Source organism: Dipodomys spectabilis, unplaced genomic scaffold (genome assembly GCF_019054845.1).
Source record: "Dipodomys spectabilis isolate Male_0828 unplaced genomic scaffold, ASM1905484v1 ptg000061l, whole genome shotgun sequence".
In the NCBI taxonomy this organism is placed as follows: Eukaryota; Metazoa; Chordata; class Mammalia; order Rodentia; family Heteromyidae; genus Dipodomys; species Dipodomys spectabilis.
The window spans coordinates 5,909,605-5,923,397 of record NW_024870738.1 but is presented as its reverse complement, the minus strand read 5'-3'; the positions used below and the strand labels follow the sequence as shown (position 1 = coordinate 5,923,397).

General features: G+C 44.1%; 1 protein-coding gene across 1 annotated transcript in view; it reads right to left on the bottom strand.

Annotated features, from left to right (window-relative positions):
* The window catches only part of Nhs (NHS actin remodeling regulator), a 313,459-nt gene extending 303,629 nt beyond the window's left edge, over nt 1–9,830 (bottom strand). The window contains exon 1 of the mRNA XM_042680505.1: nt 9,135–9,830. Coding sequence (XP_042536439.1) covers nt 9,135–9,729 — 595 coding nt within the window. The 5' untranslated portion in view covers nt 9,730–9,830. The remainder of the gene's footprint in view (nt 1–9,134) is intronic.
* Between the last annotated feature and the right edge of the window lie 3,963 nt (nt 9,831–13,793).

The following is a 13,793-nucleotide window of genomic DNA, read 5'->3' as shown; positions in this document are numbered from 1 at the left end:
AAAGATGGAGGAGAACAATGGAGGGGGTTACATTGATCAAAATGCATTGTACTCATAACCTGACTTGTGGAATTGAAACTCTTTTGTATGACTACCTAAAAATAATGACAATTTTATAAAACTATGACTATAAGCCAGGTGCCAACGATTTATGCCTGTAATTCCTAGCTACTCAGGAGGCTGAGATCTGAGAATCCTGGACTAAGCTAGCCTGGTCAGACAAATCTAAGAGATTCTTACCTCTAGGTTACCAGTAAAACAATGGGAAAGAAGGTATGGCTCTACTGGTAATGGGTAAGCCTTGAGCAAAAACAGCCAAGCGAGAGCTAGAGGCCCTTAGTTCAAGCCCTGTAGCAACACACATACACACACACACACACACACACACACACACACACACACACACACACACACTATGACTATAAAAGAGGGAAATTGAGCTGTAAGAGCACCAACAATATTATGCAATGGTTAAAACAAGGACCACCTTGATCCTAATGGGCCATTCATATAAAGAAGAAAGGAATTGGCATTCAAGCTATGTATCTGTGGCAGAGAACAACCAAAGTGGGAGGGAACTGAAAAGTTGGCATTAGGAGGCCTGGGAGAAAGAATGTTGTGGTTTTATTTGGGATTAGTAAAGCTTAGAAGGAATCATGGCAGAAACCTATAGACACTTAAAAGATGACCTGTAAAAGAGACTATAGAGAGATTATATAGGACTAAAAGGCTATTATTACAAAAAAAATGGTTTCAATGTAGATAAAAGCTGTATGAAAATGAGAATGAGAATGACCCAGAAATAAAAATAGGATGGGATTGGCCATTTCCTACTCCAGGGAGTGGTGGTGGACCGGAAGTTTTATTCCATGAGCACTAAGGTCTTGCCTTACTCTAAGATTCCAAGAGTCTATGACTTTAATTGAATTTATTCTTTTCCTTCTTTTGAGACAAGGTCTCACTATGTAGCCCAGGCCAGTCTCAAACTCATGATCCTACTGCTGAAGTCCTCTGAGCTCTGGGATTACAGGTGTGTACTACCACACCTAATAAATTAACTTGATCCTTAGTTTATTTCATTTTAATGGTCTTCAACAGTTAATGGTTAGGTAATTTTTCAACATATGGATGCCCAAGTCCTCAAAATGTTATTTTAGTATATCTAAATCTTCTCTTGTTCATAAATGACAAACAAAAATTGTTTGTGACTATCTTAATCCTTCACAAAGATGATCTAACAGCATCCCTGCCCTTTGAGCTTATAATCCAATGAAAGTGCCCTCCAAAATTTTTCAACAAATCTCAGCCTTAGAATGAGATCTATGCATTCAGAAAGCATCCTTACTTCAGTTTTAAAATTTTCCATCTATTATCGGCATGCAATTCATGGAGAATTCTTGACATCAAATGAATTTTCTAAAATTCTATTAAGTGAAGTAAGCCAGGCCCAAAGAAACATAGGTCCCATGGTTTCTCTTATTTGCAATAAGTAGTATATGTCTAGGACAAGCAGAAAAGGGCAAAAGCTGTGCACATATGACCAGATAAGATGATGTTAAGCGAAATGAACCCCAAGATAGGGACACAGTGGTTTTTTCTTTCTTGCTATTGCTTTTAACGTATTTATAAAGTACTATGTGATTTTTTTTTGTTTCTTTCGTATATTTTTCCCCCCACAGTATAACCCATGTTTTCACTGTATTAGATTCTGGTGCCCTGCATCTTATATATACACTTTTCTAATTTGGGGAGGGGAAGGGAAATATCAAAATGCTGAAATAAGAACACAGGTTGACCCATTGTAACAATGAGATGTACAAGACACTATGTTGAAAATAAACTTTACAACTTTAGCAAGGGTGGGGGGCAGTTGGGGAGGTGGGGAGAGAAGGGATGGTAGGGGAAAAACAAAGGAGGAGGTAACAATGCTTGATAGGAAATGTACTCATTATCTTACTCATGTAATTGTAACCTCTCTGTACAGTATTTTTACAATAATATGTGTATATATATGTATATGTATATATATATATATATGTATATACATATATAAAACAATTTTCTGGAATTTTGGTGACTGACGTTTTGTTCCAGGCAAGCACTTCCTATGATTTTTTTTTTTTTTTTTTTTTTTTTTTGCGGGGGAAGTTACACTCAAAATCTGTTGCTTGTGATTTTTAGGAAAGTAAAGAAAACTGAACTGTCAAAACAAAATTCCAACTATGTTTAAAGTTACCATTGAGCCAGGTGCCGGTGGCTCACACCTGTAATCCTAGCTACGCAGGTGACTGAGATCTGAGGATTGTGGCTCAAAGCCAGCCTGGGCATAAAAGTCCCTGAGACTCTTATCTCCAATTAACCACCAGAAAACTGGAAGTGGGGCTGTGACTCAAGTGGTAGAGCACTAGCCTTGAGCTGAAGAGCTGCAGGACAGCGCCCAGGCCCAGGATTCAAGCCCCACAACAGACCGAAAAAAAAAACGAAAAAAAAAGCTACCATTGATCTTAAAATGTAAAAGTAACATAAGAAGTCAGTGAGTCCTCAAGAATTAGAGGATAATGTGAGACAATGGAAGAGGTTTCTTGTATCATAGCAACTTAAAGGTAATGCCTATTAAAGGTACTCTAGAAGCCCCAAGACTTTATACTTTTGTGATGACATTGTACAGCGAAGTCCTCTACATAGCAATAAGAAATCTTCATTGCTACCACCTTGTTATATTCTAGAACCAGTCCTCCAGAATCTTAAGAATTTCCTAAGAAAACCAGCTAAAAATCAAATCTGATACAAGAAGAAAACTCTAGAAGGAAATGTGTTGCTGTGACTGGTTGTGAGGAAATTTGTATCGTTAATTATTAACCTTTGAAAGATGGCTTTCTTCTCAGTTGTTCTGTGATGGGTTTAAAAGCAGCTTTCATTAGAGTAGCCAGAATCTCACAATGCCCCAAAGAAACTCACTCAGCAAGGCCAGGAAGAAAAGAAACAACCACAGTAACTGAAACATCCAAGAAAACACATTGAGCAGATTGCAAAAGGTTTTTACAAGAGGTAAGGTGAAGAGATGGCGAGAGAAAACAAGATCAGATTAGAGTTAGCCTATCAAATCAAAAGGACCAAGTCACCCAACATGTCTCTTCACAGAAACTTTCGGAATCTCTCAGTTTCTGTGTCTGCTGAAAAATGAATAAACTGGACTTTATTAAAACACAAAAGGACTTCTGCTCACCAAATATCACACTAAGTATAAAAAGACAACTCGTAGAAAGAACATTTACAATAACAACAGCTAACACACAATTCATATATATAAATATATACATAACACATGTATATATATTTTCTATAATTTTAAAGGACACAAACAACCTTAATAAAAACTGAGCAAAGGTACTGAAAGAGTAATTTACAAAAGAGAATATCCAAATTGTTTTCAAAACTATTAGAAGATGCTCTATTTCACAAGCTATTAGAAAAATACAAGTTTAAAACCACAATGAGATTTTAATACATAGTATCCAGAGTTGCTACAAGGAAAAAGTCAATAGCATTATTGGTCAAGATGTAGAGTAACTAGAACTTTCATATATTTCTGGGAGTACCAACTGGTACCATCAGTTTAGAAAACTTAGAAGGTATCTACTAAAGCCAACCCATCCATCCCCTTTGGTTTAGTAGTTCCACTTTCAGATATATACCAACCAGCTATATATAAACTCATCAAAAGGCATTTAGAGAAAATATTTATGACAATAGCCCTGAAATGGAAATAACCCAAATGTCCAAAATCAGGAGAATAGATCAACAAATTACAGTACATATATATACAGTGGAATTTCATTCAACAAAGAGAATGAACAATCTACTGTATATTCAAGCAACGTGGAAGACATTTACAAACATAATGTTCAATGAATAGTGTTAGACACTAAAAAGTATGTATACAGAGAGACTTTATATAGTATATAGAGACACTATATAGATACTATATACATACATATATATACATACACACATATATATGTTTACTTACATATTTATTATGTAACGCCCCAAAATATGGAGGTGAAAGTCAGGAGAATGCGTTACCTTTAGGAGAGAAAGCTAGCAAACTGGCAGGAGGTTCAAGGGGAGGGAATGCACAGCCATGTTTTATTTCTTGAGCTGGGTGTTGCTACCATGAGTTATTTGCTCTTAGAAAATTAACCAAGATAAATAAACACATAATCTGTGTGCTTTTCTGTAGGAATGTTAACCTTTAATACAAAATTTACTTTAAAACTCAGGAACTAATATAATCAACAGCAACCACAAGGCCAACACCATTAACATGTCTAAGGATGAACAGCTTAGCATTGAAGCCTATGAAGTAATTCCGGACTCTCAGGTGTTAGTGACTGAGAATCTGGACTCATTTCAAGTTTGGGACCATAAATCTCAGAAGGCTCTCAACACAGCCAGATAACCCCACTATACTTCCTTACTGTATGCACGTTACCCCTGAGATGACTTATTAACACCTTCCCTTCTCTCCTCACATTGCCAATACCTTCTCAGCTGATGACCTCATCACATACTTCACAGGAAAAACAATGTCATTTTTACACAGAAGGAAAAACACTGCAGCCTATTTCTATCAGCCTCTCCTCCAATATCCGCCATCTTCCTCAGGCCCCAAGGATGAAATGGTTCTCATCTTAACCCATCACCTCCTCAAGGACTTTCTCCATTATCTAATTCTCTACCCCAGCAACATCAATTTTCTCTTCTGCATGAAATCCAAACAGGTCTAAAATATCAATACATTTAAAGAATATCGCCCATGATTCTATATTTCTCTTCAACCACCATTTCTTTTTTTAACTTCTCCACTTCCCTTCAGAGCAAAATTCCTTGTAAGAGTTATCTCTCATTGCTATATCATTTTTTGACTATTCCTATTCTTTTGGTTTCTTGCCAGTCCTGGGGCTTGAACTCGGGGCCTGGGCACTGTCCCTATGGTTTTGTCTTTTTGTTCTCCAGGCAATCATTCTACCACTTGAGCCACAGCCCCACTTCTAGCATTTGCTAAATAGTTTACTGGAGATAAGAGTCTCATGGACTTTCCTGCTTGGGCTGGATTTGAACTGTGATCCTCAGATCTCAGCCTCCCAAGTAGCCAGAAATATAGATCCACCAGTTCCTGGCTCTTGTTCTTTTTTATTTAGCGTTTATTTTCATCCCACTACTGAAATGGCCCGTATCATGGCAACTGATTACAGGTTACAAAACTCAGTGGGTTCCTTTCTTCTCCGTGTTTATTGTACACTGAGAAGACGACTTCTCCCTGATCTTTTTCTTTATTTTTTTGTAGTGCTGGGGTTCAAACCCAAGGTCTCATACATGTTAAGAAAGTGCTCTGCTATTACAATAACTTTAAGTCCTCCCTGATTCTTTTAAATGCCTCCTTATTCTAGTATAACATATGGTGTTTATGGCCCTTTACATTTTTTTCCCTTTATATTTTTTTAAAAAATCTTTTTACTGGGAATGGAACCCACAGCCTTATACATGCCAGACAAGCACTCTACCACTGGGCTACGTGCCCAGTCCTCTCGCTAAGTAACCCAGGTTGGCCTCAAACTCAAGATCCTCCCACCTCTGCCTCCTGAGTACTGGGATTACAGATGTGCACCCACCCAGCTTTTTGGCTGTTCTTTCTCAGCCTTTCTCTTCTATGTGATTTCAAAGCTGACTCCATTAGACCAGTCCTAGCCTCATTTCCCTTGCTATCTGCACTGCCCTTATCTCCAGGGCTTCACATACCATCTCTATCTTTATTTCACACAAAGGCTCCAGCTGCCTCCCCGCTCTCCCATCTACATATCTGATTGCCTGAAGTCCATCAATCATTTTGACCTTAACTGGGCTGGAATAGAACTAGTCTATCCTCTTCATTATAAAATATCTATTCTTCCACTAGCTATCCATATTTCTGTAAATAGCATCAGCTCCTAGAAATTATTTAAGCCATTCAGATTTACTTTTATTTATTTATTTATTTATTTACTCTCATACCTTGTACCTTATCCAATAAGTAAATATTGTCCATTCTATTTCCAAGATGGATTCAGAAATCTAACCAACATGCTCTATCTCTGTAGTTACATCCCTAGTTCTAGTCACTCAGACAAGTTCCACTGTATGACCATTCTACCGGCTTTCATACTTGCCTCCAGAATGACTTCGCTAGAGTCAACATCAGACAGTATCATCCATCCATTCCTGCAAAAAGCCACACACACACACACACACACACACACACACACACACACACACCAGCAAGTCTCTGTGCAACAGGAAGCAGCTCTATGAGGATGGAACAGCACCACACAGACTGGTAGGGCATGGTGATTTGAGTAGAAAGGCTGTAGCAGGGGGAGGGGGCACAGATACCTAGATACCCTTAAAGGGAAATGAAAGGGAATGTCTCCCTTGGAAACTCCCATGGGTTTGAGCAGTCCTGAAAAGAGATATAGAATGTATTTGATTCCACTGGTGCCCCAGTCCTGATGTCCTGCACAGACAACCCTTGTAGACATTCTTTGTTGTGCACACCACAGGCTTTTTGCCTCTCTCTCTACCTGGCCCTATGTTCATACTGGCATCAGGCAGGCAGAAAGTCTAAGATGCCAGGGAATTCATGATCCAAGTGCTACTTTCCATCAGCAAGGGGTAGAAATTGGGGCAAATACAGTCCAGCTTCTTCATCCTTCAGTGGAAAATGCCTGAGGTAAGTGAACATAGGGTCCCAAGCTGGACTGAACTCCAACTATCTGCAGTGGTAACCAGCTCACACTAGGTATCCACTTTTCTCCCCACCCTAGCCTGTCTTAACTTCCCCACTCCCTCCTTGTGCTTCCTGGGATTTCCCCTCTCAAGCTATTTGCATGGAAATCCTTCTCTCACACTCTGCATTCTGGGAAACTCCAACTAAGACATATAATAATATTATGCTCTTGCTCTCAAAGGGAATGTCTTTGAAAGAATAGTGTTGTCCTAAATTGAAATGGATGAGATCCCAATACAAAAAAAATGGAGATAACACTTTATAAAATGTTTCAAAGCATTAGGAGATTTAAAGTCCCTCCCCATATACTATATTAGCCCTATTTTTATTTATATATCTATCTATATATATGTGAATTGGCTCTATACTCACCAACTGTATGTATACACTGATGGTAGACTAATGATTTGCCAACTGTATGCATATACTTATTATCTCAGCTAAACCATTCCTTTACACTCCCAATAGTAAAAAAAAAAAAAAAGGGACTTGAAAAGTCTGCTAAATTTGCCATCCATAACCGCCCACTGGTGACTCCCAGGGAACATATTCTGCTCTCCCACTGAGTGTCACTTGTGTGAAATCTGTTTAAGGAGAGTTGTGGTGAGAGTACATGCATGAGCATGCGAGCCCCCCCACACAGACACACACGCGCACACACACACACACACACACACACACACACAGAATGTATGCACCACTCAGCAGTCTGAAGAACTTCCCTCCAGTTCTTTTGGAGTGAACCCCACCATTCCCAGCAACCACACTCCCCAGATACCAGCACTGTTGAAAGTGAAGGGCTTGTCCTTGCTGTGTGGTTTGGAGTAAAAGGAGGCAGGATTAAAGCGCTCATTTCCAGTCTCAAAAGTAAAATACGACTTGGCCTACGGCAGTCCTAATTCTTTCCAGAACTCATCCTGGAATTGCCCTTTAAAACAACCAGTCATTAACCCAACTCCGGGTCTTTTATAGCTGCGAAAACCGATGATCGCGCACATCATTTATTCATTACACTTATTATTATTGTTATTGGAGAAAAGCTGAAGATTCCTGGTGCGGGGTTCAAAGGGGTTTCCAAGGGAAGCAGAGAAGGGAGGAGGAATGAGGAAGCAGGCAGGACCTCAAGAAGGCTGGGCTGGGGTGCGGGACAGAGGTGCTTGGAAATCCCCAGGGAAGGATGCCACCAAAGCTCCTTGGCCCGTGCTCCAAGGCCGCCACGCACAGGCGCAGCTGCAGCAGTAACATAGGGAGCTTCTTACATAAGACAGAGCAGCTGACATCACCTTTGCCTTGAGCATCACAGCCCAGCAACCTGTCCACGGTGGGTCACCCTGGTTGCTAATAAATAATTCTGTCTGCAGCCACATTTGGGGTGATCGTTCACCAGGGGACCCCTTCTGGGTGCTCCTTAGAGAGCCGCGAAGGACAGAATGATTGGTTATGTGGAGCTCTGGGGTTTTGCGAGTGAAATCAAGGGCTACAACAGTGACCAAGTGTCTTCTCATGCGTCTTCCCTCCCCTAGCAGGGACTAGTTCCCACCTAAGTCCACACGTGAAAATGCACTGGGACATTGGGACAGAGGGAGAACCTTCTGGCAAATTCTGGGAGGGCAGATGGCACAAAGAGCCATTTACTAAGAACCCCTAGGTTGTTCTAGGCAGAAAAGCTATCCAGTGGTTTTCTCCATCTGTACAAGTTCTAGCGCTTTCCTTTCCTCACCCCTCCCTGCGGCCCCTCAATCCTAGAGGAGCACAAGTGGGTGAAAGGCACAAGTTTTTTTTTTGGGGGGGGGGGACTCGAGGTGGTTTCTGAGGTTACAGCAAGAGTGAGAGACCCGCGGTGGTGCTGCAGATACCCTAAAAAACATCTACTACTCTTCCGGCCCACAAGCAGGCATGGGATGGGTTACAGGGTCTGAGGCTGCTGGAGATCCCAGGAGTCAGCTGCACCCTACTTTGTCCCCTACAAACTCTTGAAAGGGCGAGTCAGAAAAGTAAATAACAGACCCCCACTGCCTCCTGTTCTCCTATAAGTGCTCCCCGTTTCTGGCTGCTCTCAGCCCGAGGATATCTGGGAGTTCAAAGGCCGCCCTTTGAACTTTCTGCCTGCTGTATCTGCATCCCTGTATCCATCAGCCCTGCTACTCAGTCCCGGGAGGACCAGGTTGGCTCTCGGGCAGAAGTGGAAAGGGGAGAGTGAGGTGCAAGTTGAAGCAGGCGAGGTGCCACAGGATTGCAGCGACTAAGCGAGGGCGCGAGGGTGCGGCACAAGAGCCGAGCGCCCAGTAGGCACGGCGCTGGTACTCACGCACTGTCTCCTGCTTGGGGTCCAGGGTGCTGAGGACGCGTTGCACGCCACCCAGCTTGCCCTGCAGCGCCCAGACGCGGCGGTGGGTCAGCTGGATGTCGCTCTCGAGCTCCTGGAAGAGGCTGCACGCGTGCCTGGCCACGTCTGAGAGCTGCCGGAGGACGCGGGCCAGGGCAGCGTTGCTGACTGCGCACAGGTCTAGCATGAGCAACACAGCAGCCGCTGTAGCCGAGGACGCATCGCCAGTGGCGGATCCTGCCTCTGGGACCCCCGCCACGATTTCCTCGCCCACCTCGGGGTCTTCACTGGGGGGCGGCTGAGCCGGATCCGCCACCGCCGCCGCGGGAGAGGGCAGCGGCAGCAGAGGTGGTGGCATCCCGGGAAGCACAGGCGGCGCATGGGGAGGCTCCTCGGCCCCTGGTGCTTCGGCCTCCTCCCGTCGACCAGGCAGTTGCAGGGGCGGCGGCGGCGGCGGCGGCGGTGGTGGCGGCGGTGGTTCGATGCTACCTTCACTTGTGTCCTCATCTGGGCCAGGTGCCGGGCGCCGCTGTCGGCACAGCCACTGCGGCTCCACGATCCGCTTGGCGAAAGGCATCCCGCGCGGCAGCAGCGGGGCCCGCGACTTTCCGTTCTCTTCCAAACGCCCCTGCTGAACCGGGCACCGGGCGCGCCCACCTGAGCAAGGAGAGGGCGGGAGTCTGGCCAAGGCAAGGCGAGATCCACACAGTCCAGAGACACAGAGGGGGCTCCTCGGCTCACCTGGTCTCCTCCTCTTCCCCGCCCTCTCGCTAGCAAATGAATCCCCGCTGGTCCTCCTCTGGGTGGCGGGTTCCCAGGAGAGGATGACAAACGCCGCCCGGCACAAAATCCCGGGATGCGGCTGGGCTGTCCTCACGCGCTTCCAGCGGGGGTCGGCTGGCTCTGCTCCATGAGTCCTGCGCTCACAGTCACTGCTCAGGCCACTGCTGCCGCCGCCCGCCTATATAAATGTGTGTGTGTGTGTGTGTGTGTGTGTGTGCGTGCGTGTGTGTGTGTGTGTATGTGTGCGCGCGCGTGTGTATGGGTGGGTGGGTGTGAGTGTGTGTGCGCGCGCGCCTCAGTTTGAAAGTACCCCGGCGCAGGCCTCTCCCCGCGCGCCCCTCGGCCGGCCGCTCCGGGGAGCGATTGCGCCTGGGAGCTCTCTCTCTCTCTCTCTCTCGCTTTCCGGGCGGGGAGGAGGTTTCAGAGAGGCATTCGGAAAACCCGGAGACAGGAATCCGCCTCCAGCCCTGGCTCAGGAGGCGGCGCGGGGGCGGGGGCGGGGCGGACGCAGGGCGGGGGGAGGCCAGGGCGAGAGGGGCGCAGCGCCCTATGCGGCCGCTGGGAGTCACTGGTGGCCTCATCGGGGCCCCCCGGACGTGTTGTGGCGCAAAGACACTTCCTCGCTTCCAGGGGTTAGACTTGAAACTCTTATGTATGGTGGGGGTGGGGAGTCGTCAAGTTGGGAGTGGGGGTGTTAGTAGTAAGCGCCGGGGGAAGAGGGTTGGGTATTAGGGATGCCATCGATGGAGCATGTTGGAGCAAGTTACGTTGTGGGTTTCCGACTTGGTGCAAGTCCCTTTGATTCCTAGAGGCTGCATGTCCGAATGAGCACCAAGAGAGGTGAGCCTCGCATGGACGCATCCAAGTGTGGCCCAAGTGGGCTCAGTGTGGTTTAAACCCTTTCTCAAGCATTTCGTGGCACTCTGCGCTGGGCGTGGTCTCACTCTCCAAATTCATGAATGAGACCCAAACTACCAATGAGTAACACCCCCTCACCCCACAAAGCTGCCTGCAAAACTCACTGCACATTGTATGGGATGAATCGCATTAACTCCTTGTCACCCTACTGTGTTAATCCAACACAGAGTTTTGAAAGTTCTCCATCAGAGAGATGATGATTCACAGAAGAATGGAAAGTTTTCCCTTCAGTTAACTGAAAGGTATAATTTCTTAACAGGCACACATTTTTCAATTGGAGCAGTCTACAGGCTGAATGCTGGCAGCCGAAACCCTAAAAAGAGTTTGGGAAATGTTAGTAAAATACATGCTTTCATTCCCCCCTTCCCCCAAAAAAATGTATGCTGAAAAAAAATTTTTTTTTTAAATTTTAAAGCCACAACCAGATCTTGGGAATGCAGCCTTCATTTCGTGTGTCTGAAAAGAACATGGAAAAAAATATGTTTTATGGCATCAATAAAGTCCTGCAGACCTGTGGTGGTGTCTTCTTTGCTCTTTGGCTGGAAACAGGGCAGGTCCAACAGTCAGCACTAACAACTGACACACACTTTGATTATAAAGGCTTCAACAAGACCTTCTCTTATTCTACCAAAACAAGATTTTTGGCAAAGGGATATTCTTATTCCTAAAGGATCAGAGCTGGTGCTTTGGACGTAAAGGGTTATGGTGTCTCTAAGTTACACACAAATGATCAGCAACAAGAATGATGATGGTAATAGTAAAGTGAGAGGGAGGGAGGGAGAATGGATATCAAAAATAGTGAATCCGGGTAAGGAGCATTCAGGAGTGTGAAGTAAATTTCTTACAGTTTTACTTTGAATTTGGTTTTGTATTCAAAATTAAGTCCAAGAAAGAGGGTATTTCTATACACTCTTTTTACCTTTGGTTCTTTGACCGCAGAGATTGGGAAAGCTGGCTGGTTTTAGGTTCACATTTTTTGTATGTGTATGACATTGAAGATTAAACCCAAGACCTTGAGATTAAGAATTCTTACCACTTGAGCCCCAGTCAATTTGCTTTTTGGTTCTTTTTCCAGACAGAATATCCTGCTTGCTTTGCCCTGGCTTCAAATTGTGATTCTCTTATCTCCTCCTCCTGAGCAGCTAGGATTGCAAAGCTACACTCCCATGACCCTCTCTTACATTTTTTCCCACCCTTACTTTTCAACGTGTTTAAAATTCTGAGCCCAAGCTCTGCTAGGTAGGCACATCAGATGCTCTTCCCAAACACACTGAAGCATAAAGAACAATGGAAGAACGTGCAAGGCGTTCAGTTAACAGGCATTATGGCAAAAGTCTGCCCTGCCTCCAATTGCATTGCATCCAGCACTGTCCTATTTACAACATCCATGGGACCCAGCAGAGTTGGCCCAGTTACACCTGGACATGGGCAGTGAATGAATGGTGTGTAGCTCTCACTTCTAAATGGAGTTTTACATTATTGGCAAGTTTCTCCAGTATCAGAGAAGCCATTGTAAGTAAAGAGCAAAGGTCCAGGAGAGGGAAGATTCAAGGGGGATATTTAAGTTGAAGAAAAGGCTAGCTACTTCGGTGTCTGCTCTAAAGTGACCAGCACAGATTAAGATTACAAAATGACTCAAAGTACTGTTCAGTGATGCAGAAAGGAAAACTCTGTAATCTCCTAGACTCCTACTCATGTGCTAATAATGTCATTTAGTTAAAAATAAAAGGCTTTGATATTGCCTTTGATCTCCTTGGTTCTTACTGTTCCTTTTTCTTCCTTTGGTGGTCCCTAGTGACCTCTCTGAGACTGCATCCTTCTAAGCCACTAATACAAATGATCAGATTCACTGATATGGTTTGGTAGTGTATTCTACTTCCTCTGAAAGATGCAAATAAAGCCATCCTTAGAAAACTGGGTTATTGTTATACTTTCGTAACATCATCTAAGTAAAAAATAAAAAAAAAAAAAGTGTGCTAGCTGTGAGAGGGCAGGTTGACGACATCTTCCTGGTCCCACCCCTCCGAATTCAAGCCCCTTCTTTGTAGTTCCCTTCTCCCCTCCTCCCAGTTTTGGGTTGGATTTCTGCCCTATTGAATTAAAATATTGAAAAAAGATTAAAAGGTGGCAACTATTTGACATTCCAATGAGAATTACCTGTAGTCTTAATGCTTCTGAGTTTTCAACACACCAAGGCTGTGTCTTTTTCATTCAAGTCCTAGATTGAACCATTTTACTCTGAGTCTTACCACAGAAAGCTTTGATGAAGTCAAGGTTCCTATCTGCAGCCACACTGTTATTCCTAGTTACATGTGCGAGTATGCGGTTATCAAAATATCTCTTATACACACGCTCACATGGAGTCCACTCTTCATACATACATTTACTTATCATGGCTTGAGAGCAAAATGGAAAGAAAAATAGCATGTTAGAATGTCTAATCCCTAGCAGTCATTCACGCAGTTCAAAGGCCAGCACAATTTCCTCAGAAATCCAAATGTGCTGTCAGTATAAATCCCTTGGCACTGTAAAACAAACAAAATATCCTATCTGTGGCACCATACCTACCCCACAGTTTCTCTTCAGCCCTCTCCAACCCAGTAGGAAGTAGAGCTTTGTTAAATGATAGAGGTGGCCTGGCTAGCCACATGCTTCCACACAACCATAGTCAATTGTCCTCTAGAACAACAGAAAGTAGCGAGGTAGAGATTTTTAAAGGACTCTTCAAAATGTTCTGATTTGATGTCCCAGTATTGAGATAGCACCAGCATTATTTATATTTGAAAGACATTCCTCTTGCCTAAGAAATACCAAAAGATGCATGTGCATGATCATAAACAACAGTGGAAGAGTACGCAATGCACTCAGCAAGATTAGTTATAGTGACTGGTCTCCCATCCCCCACCCAATTAATTCTACCTATTCTTCACATAATCACTG